General features: G+C 41.5%; 1 protein-coding gene across 2 annotated transcripts in view; it reads left to right on the forward strand.

Moving 5' to 3' along the window:
• The first annotated feature begins 1,286 nt into the window (after positions 1 to 1,286).
• AFAP1L2 (actin filament associated protein 1 like 2) overlaps positions 1,287 to 19,070 on the forward strand; it is a 147,400-nt gene continuing 129,616 nt past the window's right edge. Inside the window, exons 1-2 of one of the 2 annotated variants that reach the window (XM_036736132.1) lie at positions 1,287 to 1,560; positions 8,812 to 8,860. In XM_036736132.1, coding sequence (XP_036592027.1) covers positions 8,827 to 8,860 — 34 coding nt within the window. In that variant the 5' untranslated portion in view covers positions 1,287 to 1,560; positions 8,812 to 8,826. The remainder of the gene's footprint in view (positions 1,561 to 8,811; positions 8,861 to 19,070) is intronic. The other variant, XM_036736133.1, reaches the window with a different exon arrangement.

The raw sequence follows: 19,070 nt of genomic DNA on the forward strand, positions 1-19,070 counted from the left end.
CATTTTGTCATTTCAGTCCAACTCTTCATGACCCCATTTGGGGTTTTCTTGGCAAAGGTACTGGAGTGGTTGCCATTTCCTTCTCCAGTTCATTTTACAGATGAGGAAACAGAAGCAGGGTTAAGTGACTTGCCCAGGGTCACACAGCTAGTAAGTGTCTGAGGTCAGATTTGAACTTAGGTTTTCCTGACTCAAGGCCCAGCACTTCATCCATATTGGTAATTTATACAAACATCACTGCATTAAAACTTTAAAAGCACTTCACATATTCCTTCTGTCTCATAGCATGATGAGATAAGACTAAAAGGGGTATCTCTAATTTACAGATGAGGAAACAGGCTCAGAAAGTTTAAGTGACTTATTCAACAGCTAGTGTGGTAGAATTTGAATCCAGGCCTTCTTGACTCCAAATGTAGCACTCTATTCACAAAGCCCTCAGAGATCACCTCAATGGGAAGCTGGAGAGCAGCAGGAAATCATTTTTAGGAAGCCAGGATTTATTGCAGTGTGATGACTAGGGCAGATAATTCAGAGGGGGAGGTAATGCTGGTGTGCATGTAGCCGGAAAGGCCTGAATTTGGTGTCAGCCGGCCTGAGTTTGAATCCTGACCCCGCCACTTATTTGAGGCAGGTCATTTCACGTCGATGGGCTTCAGTTTCTTTTTCTGTAAAGAGAAGTTGGACTAAATTACCTCTAAGGTCTCTTACAACTTTCTAAAGCTAAGATCCTATGATGCAATTAAAGACTAAATCTCCAGTGATTGAGAAAACATTCGAAGCTTAGATGGGTTTTTAGTTCGGCTCACCTCACCAGCCCCTTCATGGAGGACTTGGGGTGGTTGAGTCAGTGTGGCGGCGAGAAAGTAGAGGCTTAGAGCTTAGCAGGAGAGAGAAGAGTTATACACAAATACATGCTCCACAGGTGGAAACGTAAAGGAGCCTTAGGCTTGCTTAGTGGAGAAAGCATTAGGGCCAGGCTGTGGTCAGCTGGGCCGACTCTTTCTTAATTTCTTCTTCTCGGTCCTTCAACCCTGTAACCCTCCCATGAGCTCCCAGGCACTCCACAGTGGTTTCCAGCAGCCCCCCCCCCCCCTCCGTGACCTCAGACTTTCAGAAATCTCAGAAGTGAGTGTGTGTGTTTTTAAGAAGAGACAATCTGTCTGCAGCCCGCCCCTCTCCTCCGCGTTCCGCCTCGCCCGTCCCTTGTGTCCTGTGGAGTTTCAGCCACGCGGGAAGGGCGTGGGCAGTAGCAGCAGTCCCAGCCGCCCGGGCAGGGACCCCCGCGGCGCGCTTGCCAGGGCGGCTTCAGGGAACCGAGCAGGGCAAGGAGCTCCGGCGGGTACAGCGGCTGGGCGTGACCTTGCTGGGAGGGGCCAGCGGGGACGGAAGGGAGCCAGAACTCTCCAGAGCCAGAGGGAACTGGGAGCTGGGTGCCGGGAGCCGGAGTGGGAATCAGAGCGCCAGAGCTTCCCCCCAATTCATTCCGAGCGATCCAGCGGCCCCCGGGACAGCCAGTGCGGGAGGGGCCACAAAGCACGGATCCGATGGAGAAATACAAAGGTGAGGGAGAACCTGAGGCTGCCGACGCACCAGGCTGCGGGAGGAGACGCAAGGCATCCCATTCCCTGGGAAGCGCTCGCGCCCATCCCCTTTCGGGAACTTGCCCCCTGGCCAAATTAGCCTCCGAATTGGAGGAGGGCAGTTTGAGAGGCTATCCACACCCCGACCCCTTTCCCGGACCGCAGGTAAAGAGCCGGCTGCCTCTTACCCAGGAGAGAAAGAGAAGGGGCGCCGGCGCCTGGGCTCTCTGTGTGGGTGGCCCCCGCCCTGGGTCCTTTGATCCTCCCTGGAGAATGAGCCAAGCAGGAGGGAATGGGCTTGCGCTAGACGTGGGCTTTTTGGTTTGGGGATGCGGGGCGCATGTGGGGGGAATGGCGGGGTGGGAAGTGCGGCAGAGTTGCGACTGATTCCCCCTAGAGCGTCCTGCCGCGTCACCCTGGGAAAAAGTCACCTGCTAGTGGAGTGGCAGCCCCTGGAGACCCCTTTGTGGGCTGAAAGGCCTTGAAAGATGTTCGAAGCTCAAACAATTCCCCTCCCCCCGAAAATAGAGGGGAGGACTAGGACCTCTCTTTCTGGGGAGCCAGTTTGGGTGGGAAAGTTTCTGTTTGCCTGGGAAGGGGGGAGACTTCCTCCATGTAGAAGGAGGAACACTTTAGTTGTGTGACTCAGTGGTGGGATGGGGAGGGCGGCTTAGAGAATTTGGTCCCGTGAAGTTTTTCTAGCTGCCCTGGGTGTGATGCCTAAAAACAAGGCATTCTGCTCACCCTGTTGTTCCTTAATAATGGAAGACTTAATGGGATTGCCACCCTCTGCATTCTTTCAACCAAAAACCAAAACCCAAAAAAACAACCCTTCTCCCTCCGCCTAGTACTTCGTCAGGGGGGCTGAACCGGAGCGATAAGCAAATGGGGAAGATGGAGAAATCTTGTGTCCCTGGATCTCATGAGTCCCAGCCACAGGGCAGGTCTCTGCTAGTCAAGCCGAAAGAGACAATTACCTGGTTAGACTAAGCTGACTGAGGCACATAAATTGCCTCACTTGTTCATTAATGTGTAAAGACTGGTTATAGAACAACACCCGCCCCCCCCCTTCCTAGCCGGCTACAGGTTCTTCAGAGACACCGAATACGAGGGGCTTAGAGAGTTTCCTTCCCGGCTTGGTTTGTTGAGCAAGCTATAAGCTGGGGAAGGGGAAAGGGTAGGGGTAGCAAAACCCCTCCCTCTGCTTTCACGAACTGCAAGAAGAAGAAAGGGTCTCTACCCATAAAAAAAATATTGGGTGACACTGGAGAGATTGTTCAAGCAAAATGTTCAGATCCTAAGGAATTGCTTGTCAATAAAGACATTTTTCTCCCAGATTTGCTTCAGTTTCCAAAGTTGGAACGCATAGACAGAGATATACCTAATACTAGGAGTTTCAGTGGGTAGAAAGATATGAGTTCAAATCCATGTCACTATGACACTAGCTATGTGACCCCCAGTAAGTTACCTAACTACTGTCTATCTGGCCTTCCTCATTTGTAAAATAATATATAATATTGTATAGCTAATAGATCTATAGCTAAATTATATATATACATATGTAAATAATAGATCATATAGTTAATAGATAAATGATAGCACTTACCACCTAGGGTTGCTGTAAAGATAAAATGAGATAATGTTTGTAAAATGCTTTGCAAACCTTAAAGCCCTACATAAGTAGTAGGTATTATTTCCCAGGGTGCTGGGGTGGAGTGGGCAGGAGGGTGGCTTGCTTGCTACAGATAGCTTTAAGCATTGCTTTTGCTGTTCTCTTGGAGTTGTCCTGAGGCACCTCTCACAACGGTGACCTTTTTCCAGTGTCTGTGCCCCACAATCCTTTGGGGATTTGGGGGCAGGGTCCAATTCTGGGGATTTCTTTTCCCTGTGTGATTGCACTCTCACTGTACCCTCCAAATGAACTTTCCCCCAGAGGGGGTTATGACTAGTTACTGAACATGGGCATTTTTTATTTGGAGTTTCTACCCTAACCCTAGTTTGTCACCCTACACCACCTGCAAACTGCATGTTTACATTTGGTGTTCAGGTCTGTAGGGAACATTAGGGGGTAAGAACATCTGAAGTCATAGATAGGTTTCTTCCTAAGATTGGTAGGAAGGCAATGGTTTTTTGCCTTAGAAATAGATGAAGATTCAGTAGATCAGGAAAAAGTGAGAATAGAGTATTAGGGTCTGTTCTTGGATTCAATGAATAGCTAGAAGTATTTGCCTTCTGGCCCTTTGATAATCTATGTCCTCTTTCTGTTAGCTTTCTTGGTAGCCTTCCTCATATCCATATTCCCCCATCCAGCTCTTTTTTGCTAGTGACTCGGGTAACCAGGATGTCGTAGTGAGAGGGGAAAAAAAAAAACACTGGATTTGGAGTCAAAGAACCTGGATTCACCTCCTGGCTCTGTTATTTACAACCTGTGTGACCATAGACAAGTCACTTAACTTCTCTGAGCCTCAGTGTTCTTGATCCATACAATGGGGAGATTAGACTAGATGATCTCCAAGGTCTCTTTGAATTCTAAATCCCATGAACTATTTTTGCCCTTTGTATCAGTCACCAAACTTCTTTCTAGGCCTCTTTCCCTACCTGTAAGGAAAAAAGTCTGACACCGCCCAGCTGACAAAGGAAAATGAGCATGCAGTTAAGGGTTTTTGAGTTCTTGATTGAAAGCTGCTTTTTCATATACAATATATTTGTTTCTAAGTTAGAGCACAGAAAAATATTTGTGGTTTCTCTTCAGAATGCCCAAATATTGTCAGGATTTCCTATGAATGGCTCTTGCCTGACCCCTGACTGGATAACTAAGTATTCTTAAAGATATATATATGTGTGTGTGTGTGTGTGTATATAAACACACACACACACACCCACCCATATATATATATATATATATATATATATATATATATGTAACCATGGGACTCATGGTTACACATCTACCATATATATATATGGGTGTGTGTGTATATATGTGTATGTATATATGTATATATATATTCCCACAATTTTTTTTCTGCTCTGAGCATAAAATACTCCCAAAGGCACAAAGAAAAGCATTTAGAGAATGTCTAGCCAACACAACCAGTCATCTTACAAAAGATTTTAGTTTTAGCTAACATGGCACCACAGTTTGGAGTTTTTAGGTTTTCCTTATCTTGCTATATCTTTCTTGGCTTACAGTAACTTAAATGATGTGATACTTTGATTGCTAATCTGTGAAACCGGAGTCACCCCAAGTGTCTGTGGGTATGTATATATGTGTATATACGTGCATGCGTATACATATATATATGTCTGTATGTGTACACGTGTGTATGTACACACACATGTATAAACATAAATTTGTGTGTGTATATGTAAATTTTGACTTGAAATACAGATCTCCAAATTACTTTGTAATCAAACGAAGTATTGTAAAGCACTTTGCAAACTTTAAAGGGCGGTAGAATTGCTAGCTGTGCTTATCATTGTTCTTTTATAACACTAATGGTCTATTTATTTACATCTTTCCTCTGTGGAACTTGGGACATCTGGCAGATGTTTAACTCCTCACGGTATTCCTGACAGGTAGTATCATTTCACCATGAAAATGTGTCAAATGAACAGTTTCACCTGAGCTAAATGGAAGAGAAGTCAGTCCTATGGGAACTCCCTGATTTGGCGCTGTCTGCCAGAACCTCCTACTTATCACAGATTGGAGGGCAATTTATTTGGTAAGCCTGAATAGCTGTGGAATGACCAGGCAGCTGTTTATAACAACAACAACTAAATTAAAAACAACTCAGTGTGCTTATCACACGATATGGAAGAGTTGTAGGGAGGAATTGTTACTATTTGTGGCAATTATTAATTATTATTATTGTTAGACATTTAAATGCCTTGGCTTGTTTCTAAATTCTTCATTCCTCTCCCTAATATGAGACGTCCCAACATACAGAATACCTACAGAGTAGCCTTAGCTCCAGTTTTAATAGAAGTTCTGTTCTCGAATGTCTATTCTGATCTTTTCAAATTGCCCTTGCTGTGGGAGAACCACTTTGTGTGTGTTTGTGTGTTCTTGGGACGTCGCAGTGATGTTACATAAATGTTTGGAGCCTGTTTTGCCTCGAAAGTTTTTCCTATTAAAATCGACATTGATTCACCCCCATTTTGTTCCAATAGAGTAATAATATATTCTACAAATATAAACAAAGTAAATTGTTCTCCCTAGAGAAGTAAAGCTTTCCAGGGAATAATCCTGAGAAGTCCTTAAAATGCTGTTGTGTCCCAAATTTGCTGCTTTGTGCTCTCAAAGAAGAAGCTTAAGAATTTGTGGTGCTTAAATCCTATGCTTCTATGGTAGGAACTAAAAAAGATTCCTTTCCTCCTTATGTTTACATATTTATAACACATACAGTTATAGTCTTGTTTCAATTATTTTGAGCTCATTGGGTAGAATTGTATCATGTGATCAAGAAATTTGGTTCCTACTGCTCTTCCAGCTGTGGAGTTCTGTCTGGTGCCAGATGTTAATGACTCGCTATCTCTTGGCTGAGCTTTGGAATGCCTCGGCAAGGGGCAACCAAAATTGTAGCATGTTTTGAAATGAAGCCCTGAATAATTGAAACAAATTGACTTTAATTTGGGCAATGGTTTATTGAAAGAATGTAGTATCTTTATGGATGTGCTTCTGGTTCTTAATCTGGTTACACATCTACCAAGAAGCTGTACCTATTCAGTTACATGACTAGGTTAATAAGACACATTAAGACTCTCTAATATTCCCACATAGTTCCTTTTGGGAGTGCTAAGAGCCGTCTTTAGTGAAAGTCTCAAAAGAAGACAGAAGAGGTGAAGGTAGGGTATTGATTTCCATTTCAGTTATGGGAGAAATGGGCTTTTTTTTTTCTCCCATTCTAAGAGGCATCAATTTTCTCCTCATTCAAGTTTTCTTTCATATACTCTTTATATATGTGTGTGTATATATGTGTGTATATCTATATATAGATATAAATAGATCACAATCTGTAAAATGGTAGTAAGTCAAAGAATTCTTCAACCCTTTCATATTCTCTCAAATCTGAAAAGGGAGATTGAGTATATTAGCATATTCAGTTAATATCAACCATGAAATGAGGTTGTGGGAACCATGGCTTTTTTTTAATGACAAACCTGAAGGTGGGTACACTGAAATGCTCAACAGTCTTGGGTTTTGTGTCTTTATAGTGTTAAGGCCAAATCTTCATTCTTTGCACTAGATCCTTAGCTCTTGGGACTTTGAAGTTTTTTTGTGTGGGAGATCCCTTGGTGCCCTAGCAAAGCATTGCCTTTAAATAGAAATGTTGAGCGGTCAGCTTTCGGTTGCTTTAAGAGAGAGTGGAGGAAGGTCAGGAGAGGGGATTCTACTTTGGGATCTTCCCGTTATTCTAAAGGGGAGGGTGACTCTGGGAACCTCACTAGTTCCAAACACAATTAAAGGACCAAGAAGGGGAGGAGGGTAGGGGAGAGAAGGCTTCAAAGTTTAGTAAGCTGTGCCAATTTTCTTCTAAATCTCTTAATGATGGGAAATGTTTCTCTACAAACTTTTGTGGATGCATGTAATGTTCTTTCAGGGGAAAGGGGAGGCTCTTTCCCAAAGCAGAGGAGGATAGTTGCTTCAGAGAGCATTGGCTGTGGCAGTAGGAGCCTGAGAAAGCAGGAAGGCATGGAGCTTTGTGGTGTGGAAAGAACAATTAACAGGTGATGCTGGCAAGACCTGGATTCTAGTCCCAATTCTGCCAACTAACTTGCTGTGTGACTTTAAGCAAATCACTGTACAACACAGGGACTTAACTTCTTCATCTGAAAAATGAACATTGGAAGAGATGCTCTTCTAGTCCTACAATTCTGTGATTTTAAAGGAAGCTTCATTTAGCTTCTTCATTGGTTTTGGAAGATGTGTGGGTGGAAGGGGGAAGGGAGGTGAGGTCAGATGGATGATTTAGGATTGGAGTTCTTAAAAACAAAATAAATTTCCTGTTAAGAGCTTAAAAGTAGCCGACTTAGTGGGAAGAGTATGGAGTAGGATGTGAGGAATTTGCTTCTCAAGAATTTTTTCATCAGAGTATCTACAAGGACAGTTAGCTCAGTCTGAAGCAGCACTCTAAAATACAGTGTTTCATTCATACCTTTTCTAGGAATGGGTCCATTGAGGCACAGAGAGGTTAAGCAAAGCTGTTCCCAAAAGGGAGTTGAGAAGAAACATAATGAACATTATGTGTGTGTGTATATACACACATAAGCAAATATGTGTACATATGTGTGTACATATATATGCATATGTAAAAATGGATAATATATAATGAAAATCTGGTCCTCTGCTCTCATCACTGAAACCTCTGAAGTAAAAAAAAAAAAATCATAGAACTTAGAGCTAGAAGGAACTTTAGAAATTATCTAAACCAGTGGTTCTCAAAAGTGTGGTCTTCAAACCACTGGTGATCCCCAAACCACTGATGGGTCCCCAAGACCCTTTCAGGGAATCCACATGGTCAAATTATTTTCATAATAATACTGAGGCATTTTAATTTCTTGTGTAGTAATTATCAATAGATATAACCCACATACACAAAAGTTCTTTAGGGTCCTTGATAATTTTTAAGAGTGTAAAGGGATGTTGAGAGTAAAAAGCTTGAGAACCACTGGTCCAAAAAAGGCAACATCCTCACTTGACAGAGAAGAAAATGAAGGCTGAGATTTGTCTTAAGTCACATAAGAAGTGTCAGAGCCAGTATTCCAGTATTGGTCCTTTGGATCCAAATCCTGTTTGCCTTCCAAAAAACTAAAGACATATAGCTCCCTTTCTAAGAGCTATATTCATGTCTTTTGATGAAAAGATTCAAAAGTGTTTTCATATCTGTGTGAAAGAGAAAGGGAGTGGTCTGATTCTAGTTAATAGAGGGGGAAAATTCAGACACAAGACATTTGACATGTTTCTCAGAGTTACTTGCAGAGTCAGCATGGGTACAAAGGTCTCCAGCCTGTTAACTGAAATTTCCAGCTACCACATTAGAGCCTCTCTCATCATGAACTATCATAATAGATGCTGTTCTTGGTGGAAAAGGTATACATTCCTGTGGAAGGCCCAGCTTCAACAACCTATGGTTAAAGTCTCAAAGTCAGGTTCAAGAGTTGAAAGCTAGGCCTCCACTTGTGCGGTGTCACCTCGACTAGAGTGTTATTTCTGTCTGTTCCAGCACAGAAGTGTTGCTGTCTGATGGTACACAGAAGGATTCTGCAGGTTTCTACTTGTGAGTATTCAAATCTCTCTGCCCTCTTTAGCAGCCCAATTATAGTGACTCTTCTTAGGTGTATTGTCCTAGCTGACCAGACAACCTTTTGGCTAGTGCAGTGGGATGCGGTGGATGAAGGATTCTGTTTTGAGCTAAGTAACAAGCTGGGGCTTGGCTCTAAACTTGCCTCTGTGACTAACTTGCTGTATGACTTTGGGAGGGGCAATTAACCTTTCTGGGCCTTGATATTCTTAGTGGGAAAGGATAATACTAATGCAAAGATATAACATGTGGATAATACTTACTAATCTTCCTCATAGGGCTGCTTGGTTGAATGAATCTTAGAAACCATTGTTGTATTCTTGGTATTGAATAATAAGGGAGGGTGGGGAAGGCAAGGGAGCAGTCGTTTTCAAATATATCTGCTTGGGGGGTTGACTTTTCTCTTTTTGTCAGCAATGTTCAAATTTGGTCCTATTACAAAACCACCCATCACCTATACTTCCAATCCTTTGGTAGGCCAGGAATGGGAAATTCTATCTAAACACAAGCCTAATCAGAGTCTGAGAGAATCTAGCCACCATACTCAAAGAATTGAAGGTAAGGGGCATAGGAAAAATTGACTAGAATTGGCACACATTCTGAGTAGCCTAGATGCAGTGAGTGGCATATTTTAGGCTTGTAGCCGAAAGTGTTGTCCTGCGTCTGCTCAGTGTGGACACGACTCTGAGCTCTAATAATAGCGTTAGCCTCTCTCCCATTTTTCTATCACTTACTTACTGTTCTTTTGATAGATTTCACCTTGTATCATAAATAAACAGATGGTGCAGTGTGTAGAAAAACCATATAGTGGGGAATTATGCCTGATAGACTAGCACCATCAACACAATCCTGGACTATATAAAACAGATTTTAGAAGTGCGAGTCCCATTCAATTCATCTCTCTCCAATTCATCTCTCTCCATGGGAGCTCAAGGATTAGGCTCTCACTTCAAGGAACCAAGGGACAGACCCCAACAGAAGCGCTGGATCTGCAGTTCTATAAACAAACCCAGGACTATAGTCATTTCTTCCAGTCAGCCCCTCCCCTGGACTTCAAAGGCAGCTAGAGGCTGGGAAGAGCCCCTGACTGGCTCCATACATTGAAAGAGTCCACCCCAGCAGTGGTTACAGAGCTGGTTACAGGCAGACACTGTTTTAGTCTCTCTGCTCATCATGAAGCCAAAAAAGAATCTTGTTATCAGCTCAGTGCAAACAACATACTGAAGACCAGAAGAATCAGAATTGGAACTTCTCAGTGCTTCAAGCTTAGTAAAGGTCTGAAGTCATGACATATGGGCATTTCCATTGGCTGAACCAGTGATCCCAAATACTTATTTTTGGAGGATTCTGCTTATGGTTTCCCAAGTCATTATATGCTGTCCTTTGTTCTGGAGGAATGCATAATTGGATTCACAGACTCTTCATTTAATTTGAATTTGAAAATACTGGGCTAGACCATACTAGGGTCAATATCAAATATGTAGGAAAGATAACTATTGATCCATGTCCAGAAACCCTAAACTAGCATTTCATTATGAGTATGGTGAAAAGCACAAAATTCAGCAGATACAGAATTAGCCAGAAATGATACATGTAGATCTGGGAGTCACCTGCAGAGAGAAGATGATTGAACCCACCCAAGGTGACAAGATTGTATAGAGAGAAAAGAAGGTTCAGGACAGAGCATTGAGGGGCATCTATATTTAGTGGGCCCACATGTATGAGGATCTAGGAAAGGAGCCTGGAAACAAATGACAAGACAGGTAGGAAGAGAGCCATGAGAAAGCAGTGTCATTGAAACCCAGAGAGAAGAGTATCCCAGCAGAGAAGGGGATGGATGAACAGTGTTCAAAAGCTGCAGAGACATCAAGGAGGATGAGGATTAAGAAAAGGCCGTTAGATTTGGCAATTAAGAGATTGTATCAGTCTTTGCTCTACTTGTCTTGGCCACCATGGGGAATACAAAATGCCTCCTCACTTTAGTATCTCTTCTGAAAAGTCTTTCTGAGCCAATAAATTTTCATGAATAGGAATTGAGTACTCAGAACCTGTACCATGGCTATCTCCTAATTGACTTAATTTTTTGGCAGTCCTGGCTTTCTCTACTTACTAGAAATGATATAGATAAATAACTAACCACTGTTTTTAAAAAAAAAAGATGGTCCTAACCCCTGATGAAACATTCTCCTTGTTTTGAAGCTGGATGGGAACCTGTAGAGATACACAAGCAAAGGAAATAGTAATTAGACTTCATCAAATTCACTCAAATGACATAATGTATGTAAAGTGTTTTGAAAGCTTTGAAGTTCAATGTTAATGTTGTTGATATCAGGGATTTTTTTTTCTTATTTTTAGGGACCCAACCTGTGATCTCATCAGGGTTGAGAATTCTTAGTGTGGAAATGCCCTCTGCTGATGTGGAGTACAATCATTTGTACTTTTGCTGTCCTGATGAATTGCTGGGGTCCTAAGAGGTTAAGTGACATACTCACAGTCACATGGCTAGTATGTGTCTGAGGACCTGAACCCAAATCTTCCAGACCTCAAGGCTGGCTCTACCTCCTGTGCCATGCTGTCTCTGTTATTGTTCAGGAAAAAAAAATGAAAAGCTAGAATTGACATCATCTTTAGGATGAAGGAATTGATTCTCTGGTGGTCCTAATGGAATCTTTTAAGATTTCATAGCAAAATAAAGTCCTCCTCTAGAAATAACTTGTACTATTTACTTTTTTGTGACCTTGGGATAGAAAAATCACAGTATTGCAAGACCTTTATCAAATGAGTAAAATCTAGTGTTTACAGAGAAATGGGGTACATTATCATGGGCCACCAACCTACTGTGACTCATTTGTATGGAATTGTATTTGCTTACCGTTGGGGAAGCTGGAATCTATCTCTAAGGTCCCATCAATTCTGGTGCTCTATCTCAACAAACTCCAGATGCCAGGTTGAAGGTATATCTGGTGATTTTCATCATGGCCCTTAATATTTCCTATGTGCCCCAAACCACAGATGGGTATTTCATTTTCTTCTACCTGTTTGTGTTCGTGTTTTATTCTCAAAAATAGACAAGTGATCCTCTTTAGTATCAGGATGTTTGGGCAGCAGTGAGTGCCCACCTGGTAACTCCTGAAGTTGCTTAGCTGGCCTTACACCTCTCTCTAGCTCCCAGTAGTGGAAAAACCTGAGGACCATTGGAGTGAAAGCCACTAGCAAATATACCTTTTCTCTCCCCAGGAAAGTATCCTGGTTAGATATTCCCAGTTCCTTCTAAGAACCATCTTGGAAGAACTTTTTAGTACTTTTCTAAGAACTCGCAAGGTACGTTTCTTCCCATGAGAAAGCATGGAAAGAACATTGAACTTGGAGTCCCTAATATGTTTCTTCCCATGAGAAAGCATGGAAAGAACATTGAACTTGGAGTCCAGAGAACCAGGACATGGAATTTTCCGAGCAGTATGCTAGAACCAGTTCTAACTTAGTCAATTGTTAAATATTCAGGGTGAGTATTGACACCTAAGAAATCAGCAAATGCTACAAATCAGAGCTTGATTTACTGTTTTGATGACTGTCTAGACTTAAGAAAGTGATGGAGAAAATATTAATAATGCAGATTAAACTCAAAATTGTGTAGTCTATACTTTTCTTTCCCAGAGAGCCAGTTGTTAAATGTGCCACCACTGAGAATTGACCCTGGGCAAGTAAGATAACCTCTTTGACTCTCAGGTGACTCATCTGTAAAAAGAGGATGATGATAACACTTTCTTTGTCATAAGGCTGTGAGGAAAGTGCTTTTCAAACCTTAAAGTTCTGCATATGTGTGAGATAATTACAATAAAATAATGTCTTAGAGCAATTTGTTGCCCTTTCCTTTCCTTGAAAGTTAAAAAATTGTTGGTCCTAATTTTTTGGACTTCTATCACATTAAACGTATGTTAAATATTTGGTGTAAAGCATTGCGCTATGCAGTGGGAAGACAAAAGTGAAACAATTCTAGCCTTCAAGGTACTTTTGTCCTTTTGTTGTTGTTGTTTTGGACCAGACCTACAACTACATCATGAGGAACTTCTTCTACCAATGCAGGCCAGTACCTTCTCTGAAACTTAGAGTCTTAGAGATTGCCCATGACCCTGAGAGCTCCCCTGGTGTCATGCCGCCATCACATGTCGGAGACAAGACTTGAACTTCGGACTTTCTGACTCTGAAGCCAGCTCTCTAACTAGGCTGCCTTGCTAGATTTGAGGCAAAATGTTTCCAGCCCTAAATAATGGCTTCCACTGTGTGATTTTTACTATAACATATTCTCTGTATGTAATTCTTCTTGCACACAGGTATTTACAAGCTCCCAGGCCCTACAGCCAAACTACAGAGGTGCCCTCCTCTCTTTCTGTGTATGTAGGGATGTAGGAATGCATTCATGCCTGTTAGACTTAAGTCCTAATTTTAAACTGACTTCATTTCATACTCTGAAGGAAGATCATAGCAATAGGGGTAGAAAGAGGCTGTCTAGTCCAACCCGTTTTTTTTTGTTGTTGTTGTTGTTTTTTTACTGTTAAAGAAAATAAGGCCCAGGGAAAATTAAGTCACTTGCTCGAAGTCACGTGGTCAGTAAGCATCAGAACTAAAATCTGAATCCAGCTTCTCTGACTCTAGCTTTGCCACTGGTTTACACTTGGCCTAAGAAGGGTCAGCTACCTGGTCTCTTATGCAGGAAGAGAAGATTCTTGTAGCCTGAGTCAAAGAATAAGTTTTAATTACCCAATGCTACAGAGATTTTTCCTTTACAAAGAAACTGAAAGACCTAGGGTGGAATTGCTGTTGGCAGGTTCTGTAATTAGAACTCCAAATACCTGTTTCTACTAGGTTTTCCAGAGCTCTGTGAAGGAGTTCTGACATATTTGGGTTGATTGGATTTGGCCTTTTATTTCTTTTGTTTCTTCTTTGTGCCCAGAAATAAGTGTAATTGAACAAGTGGGAATGCTGCCATTCCTGCCTATTCCCTCCCTTCTTTGACTTCCCTGTCCTTACACAACAGAATTTATTCATTTTGACTGCATTCAAGTCCCCAGATGGGAAAATGAGATTGTGTTTTGAATGAGCTTATTGTTTTGCGGATTTCACTGACTTCTTTTATCTCATATCCTTAGAGCATATTGAGCTGATTTGCAAAAATGCAAATGCTGTAAAATTTTGGGCCTCTGGTATTAGGCAGATAGGCCCCATGGAGTATGGATTCTTCATGGGGCAAATGTCTTCTGCCATGTATGAAACATGTGTCATCCAAAATGGTAATGCTTCCTCAGATAAGTGGAGATTGAATCTTAGAACCTGGGAATTGAAGGGGACTTCAAGAAGTCTTGTTTGCCTAACTAGTGCAATTTATTTATTTTGTTATTTATTTATTAATTGATAATGGTCTAAGAATATGAATAGGCAGTTCTCCCAGGAAGAAACCCAGGTTATTTGTAGCCATATGAAAAAATACTCCAGATTACTAATTACATCAGTTCCAAGATCTCCTCGTATACATCAGAATGACAAGGGTGACAAAAAAGGAAAATGACCAACGTCGAAGGGGCAAATAAGGCACCCAGATGTGCTGTTGGTAGAGCAGTGGATAGGTCCAGCCATTCTAGAAAGCAATTTGGAATTATGCACAAAAAGTTACTAAACACCCTTTATTATATAGTATGTCATGAACAATACACGTTATTGTATATGATATATACCGAAACCAAGTACCCTTCCAGCCAGCTGATGGTCATTCAGCTCTTTGAGTTGCTATTTGCCTATTTTTCCTCCCCAGCTCACATTTCTTTAACATTTAAAGGTTTATAAAACACTTTTCTCCCTAAGATCCTGGAAGCATAGACACTGTTAGGTGTTGTTAGACCCATTTTTTTCTTTAAGCCAGTTCTGTCTCATCTTACAAATGAGAAAGCTGGGATGCAGAAAGATTGACTTGACCATGGTCCCACAGCAAATCAGTACAGGAGCTGGAACTTGACTCCTGGTCTTCTGACCGACCAATGCCTTTACCATTACACCAGTGTGGAACATCACAAGGTAGAAATATGGATCAAGTTATTATCATTTCCCACTGGAGCTATTAAAGCAAGGATCAGGGGATTCAGAGCAGGAAGGAATTGTAGAGTACATGGAGCCCAACTCCCTCCTTTTTCATCAAAGAATACTGAGTTCCAGTGAAGTTAAATGGCTCACGCAACTAAGATCACATAGATAGAAAGCATCAGTCAGATGAGGAAATTGAGTTCCAGAGATTTTAAGTGATTTGCCTCAAGTCATGCTGATAGCGGTAGAGACAGGTTTTGAATTCCTCTTTTTACAGATGAGAAGCCTTCCTCCTTATCTGGCATCCAAGTAACTGTTAACTGCATGGGGTTTTGCTAGTTACTCTGGGGGCTCTACATCTCATTGAAAATGGATTATGTGCCCTCAGCATTTAGTATATCTTGGTTGAGTGGACGGCTGTATCAATGGTTGACCCAAGTGTATGCACTCCTGGCTAATGACTCTCATACTTTGGAATCTCTGGATTGCAGCTCTGCTTTGCTCCCTAGGAAGCAGCAAATACTCAGAACTATGAAACTCATTTTTGAGTCATGTCTCAGAGGCTAGATTGGCAGCACAATTAAGTAGGTCTCAGAATTATGCCTAAGGCCAAGCAGGTTTCATGATGTAACAATTTCTTTATTTGGGTATTATGTATATATACATGAGGCTTTCTCTCCCTTTTTCCCAGGTCTCTGTCCTTTCATCTTAACTGAGTCATAGCCTCCTTTGTCTTGAGTCAAGAGTGGAGAGATTTCCTGGCCTAGACTGATATTCAATTATAATGTTCTGGTAGATTATGGACTCAAAAGTTTAGCCAAGATCATGGATGTGCAGAGTGGGCAGCTTGCCTTAGGTATAAAGCACAGTGGAGGAAAGGAGACAGCCATGGAGAACATTTTTTTACTCTTTTCTAGAAATTACACACACACCCCCTAGAAAATTCCACTCTTCATGTCAATTTGGCTACTTACTCTGTGAGCCACATAAACGTTGACTATGGTGAAAGCTCAAAGAGTCTAATGGATTTTAACAAAGGGGTGGGATTTTCAAACCCTTTCTTTAGCGTCCAGGTAATTTTTCTCTGCTTCACTCCAGAGACCTTCATTGCCCATCCTGGTCCCAGGCATTGATCATTGGTTAATCATGCCTGAAATCACATTGTGTGATTTGGGGCAAATCATTGAACTTCTCTGGATTCTAGTTACTTCATCTGTAAAATAAAGGTGTTGGACTAGATGGCCTCTGAGGTCCTTTCCAGCTGGAGTTCTGTGATCCTGGCTATTCTTATTCTTTTCCCAGAGGAGTTGGTAATCTGGGAACCATTGTGACTTGAACAGAGATCTTCTCAGTCAGAATAAAAGCAACCTGCTTCTGTGGCCTGTGCTACAAGAAGGACTGAGTGGAATCTCATTGGCTGCCACTGCTCCATCAGGTTCAAGATGAAAGAGAAAGCAGTCATTCCCAATTGCAGTAGTTCTAATCAGGGACTGGCAGGAGGCTGCTAGAGCTATGAGGGCTAAGAGGCTGTTTAGTAATTCTGGATTCTTACCAATAACTAACTTAATGCATCTGATCTTTTACTAGGGTATAGGTAAAATTCATGTCATAGAAACTATGTCTTTGAGGCAAGGTAAGTGGAAATGCAATACTTATTGTATCTTAGGGTTTTAGAGATAGGAGGGGCCTCCGAAATCTTCTAGTTCAATCCCGGTCTCCTCCCCGCCCCCCCTCAGCCTCATCCATATAGGAGACACCTGGTAAAAAACAAAAGCAAAACCAACTTCTACCAATGCAGATTAGTACATTTTCTGTAATTTTTCATTTTAGGGAGTTGCTTTGGGCACTGATACCTTGAGTGACTTGCAGAGGCTCACGCAGCCAATGTGTATCTAAGATAGTACTTGAACCTATGTCTTCCTAATTCTGAGGCCAACTTTCTGTTTACAGCACCATAGTGCTTCTAGTGTCTTGTCAGTAATAAAATACTTGCTATCTACCAGAGGTTGAAAAGGGTGTTCATACAATTGCAAGCTGTTGGGATGTTTTTTTTTTTGGTTGGAGAAGGGGGGCAGCAATCTAAAGCTTCATGTAAAAATTTGCATTTGAGGAAGTGTTGGAATCCTCACAGGGAGACCATGAGAACTTGCCATTGTTTTGGTTAAAAGCTTCAAACACTGAGGATCAGCATTCCCTAAAATAATTTTTTCCCATTGACCTATTGGCTTCTTAGTGGGCCAACTTCCATCTCCCACCCATCTGATGTTGGTTTGGTGCAAGATAATTGTAAACAGCCCTGGCTAAAAGCAAATTTTGCAGTATTGTGGGATCTATGTGCTGCTCCCACACTGGATACCCACTGTCTTATTTGTACTTTGAAAAAAGTAGTTATTTTTTCAGATGAAGAATTTGTTGGTTCCTAGATCACTTCCTCTTAAGGGCTTCCCCTCCCAGTGTCCCCTCCCCCACACTGGTGTCACTCTATTCTCTCATACTTGCAACTGAGGGAGACTGTATAGATTCTCCTCAGTATTAATAATTCCAGTAGCATTTAAATTTCTACTTGTATGTTGTGAAGAATGGGGGAATACCAAGAAGTCTCCAAGGTTTTAGAAGATGCTAAAATATTTGCTGTGACAATTTAGGTGCTCTCTTATGTATCTGTCTCTGGTTAATTATCAGGTCCTAACCCTGCCCAAATTGTTTCATAAATGCCCCTCCACAGACAGGAAAGGGACCAGTCGATGGCTCAAGGCAAACCCCTGCTCCAAGAAGAATAACTTTTCATTTCTTTAAAGAAATTTCTGGCAATACTGAACAAGTAGGGAGGAGAATTACTTTGAGCAGGAGGATAAATTCTCTTTGCTTCCAAAGTCAGATCTGGAGTCAAAAGACCTAAGTTTGAATTCCTATTCTATTCCTTGTCATCTATGTAAACTTGAACAAACTAACCTTGTGGGGCCTCCTTTTTCTCTTCTGTAAACTAGCTGACATCTGAGGTTTCTCGTAGTTCTAAATGTACAATCCCATGAACTAATGTTCCTTGTAGCATAATTTATTGGGAGTCAGACACAAGTGGATATACAACTGCCTGTAGGCTTTTGTGAGGAGTGATGATTTCTAATGGTGAGTGCTTTTCTCTTGTTTTAGGGAGTTACTACTGACTGTGCACAAGAATTGAGCCAGTATTGTTCACCATAAACAAACATTAATTTACCTCCTACTCCATGTCAGGAATTTTCCAAGGTGCCAGGTCAAGGTCAGTTCACTCCTAATGGTTGCTAAGACCCCACCAGGGTCATATTGATGTTATTCCACAGAGGATCCAGCTGTCTCAGAATGACTCTGAAGTGATTTGCTTGGAGCTGGCATATTTTCCCACCAAGTGAAGATTTAGAAGACTTTTGGAGAAAGAAAGGGCAACTCTAGTAGGAAATCAGCCAGTTGGGGGTTGGAAGGAAACACCAGATTCCCATATAGTTGACTCCAAGTTTTAATGCTTGGATGATATGTGCATGTATGTAGTTCAGGCAAGAAGAGAATGAACTGAACCTTCTACCTTGGAATGGAATATTCACTGTAACTTGCTTTTAAAAAAAAATTGCCACTAGTGAGTGTGAAAACAGTTAAAATTTAGGAGGAAACAGCTGGCTGGCAGAGATCCTGGTGGGTCTTGAACAAGATTCTGCTGTGTCATTAATGACTTTATTCAACTTACTTCCCCACAACCACGCTTGGCAAGTTGGAATTCTTGGGGCTGAGAAATTCTATCTATCCAGCGGCAGCAGGAGCAGGCTTCAGCTTAGTCCAGGAAATCAATCCCTCCATTCTGTTCAGGATAAACCACAGAGCCAAACTTCCTTGATGGGTACCTTGAGCAACTAACCTGAATGGATGCTATCATTTTTCTTTCTCGGGACCTATCTAATAATAACAGTGATAATAATAACTCAAATGTGTGTAGGGGTGTGTGTGTGTGTACATATATATATGTATTATATATATAATATGTATGTGTCTGTATATAATATTCAATATATACATATTTCATTTCAAGTATATATACATATAATATTCAATATATACATATTTTGGAGCCTCATAACAATTCTGG

Source organism: Trichosurus vulpecula, chromosome 8 (assembly GCF_011100635.1).
Source record: "Trichosurus vulpecula isolate mTriVul1 chromosome 8, mTriVul1.pri, whole genome shotgun sequence".
In the NCBI taxonomy this organism is placed as follows: Eukaryota; Metazoa; Chordata; class Mammalia; order Diprotodontia; family Phalangeridae; genus Trichosurus; species Trichosurus vulpecula.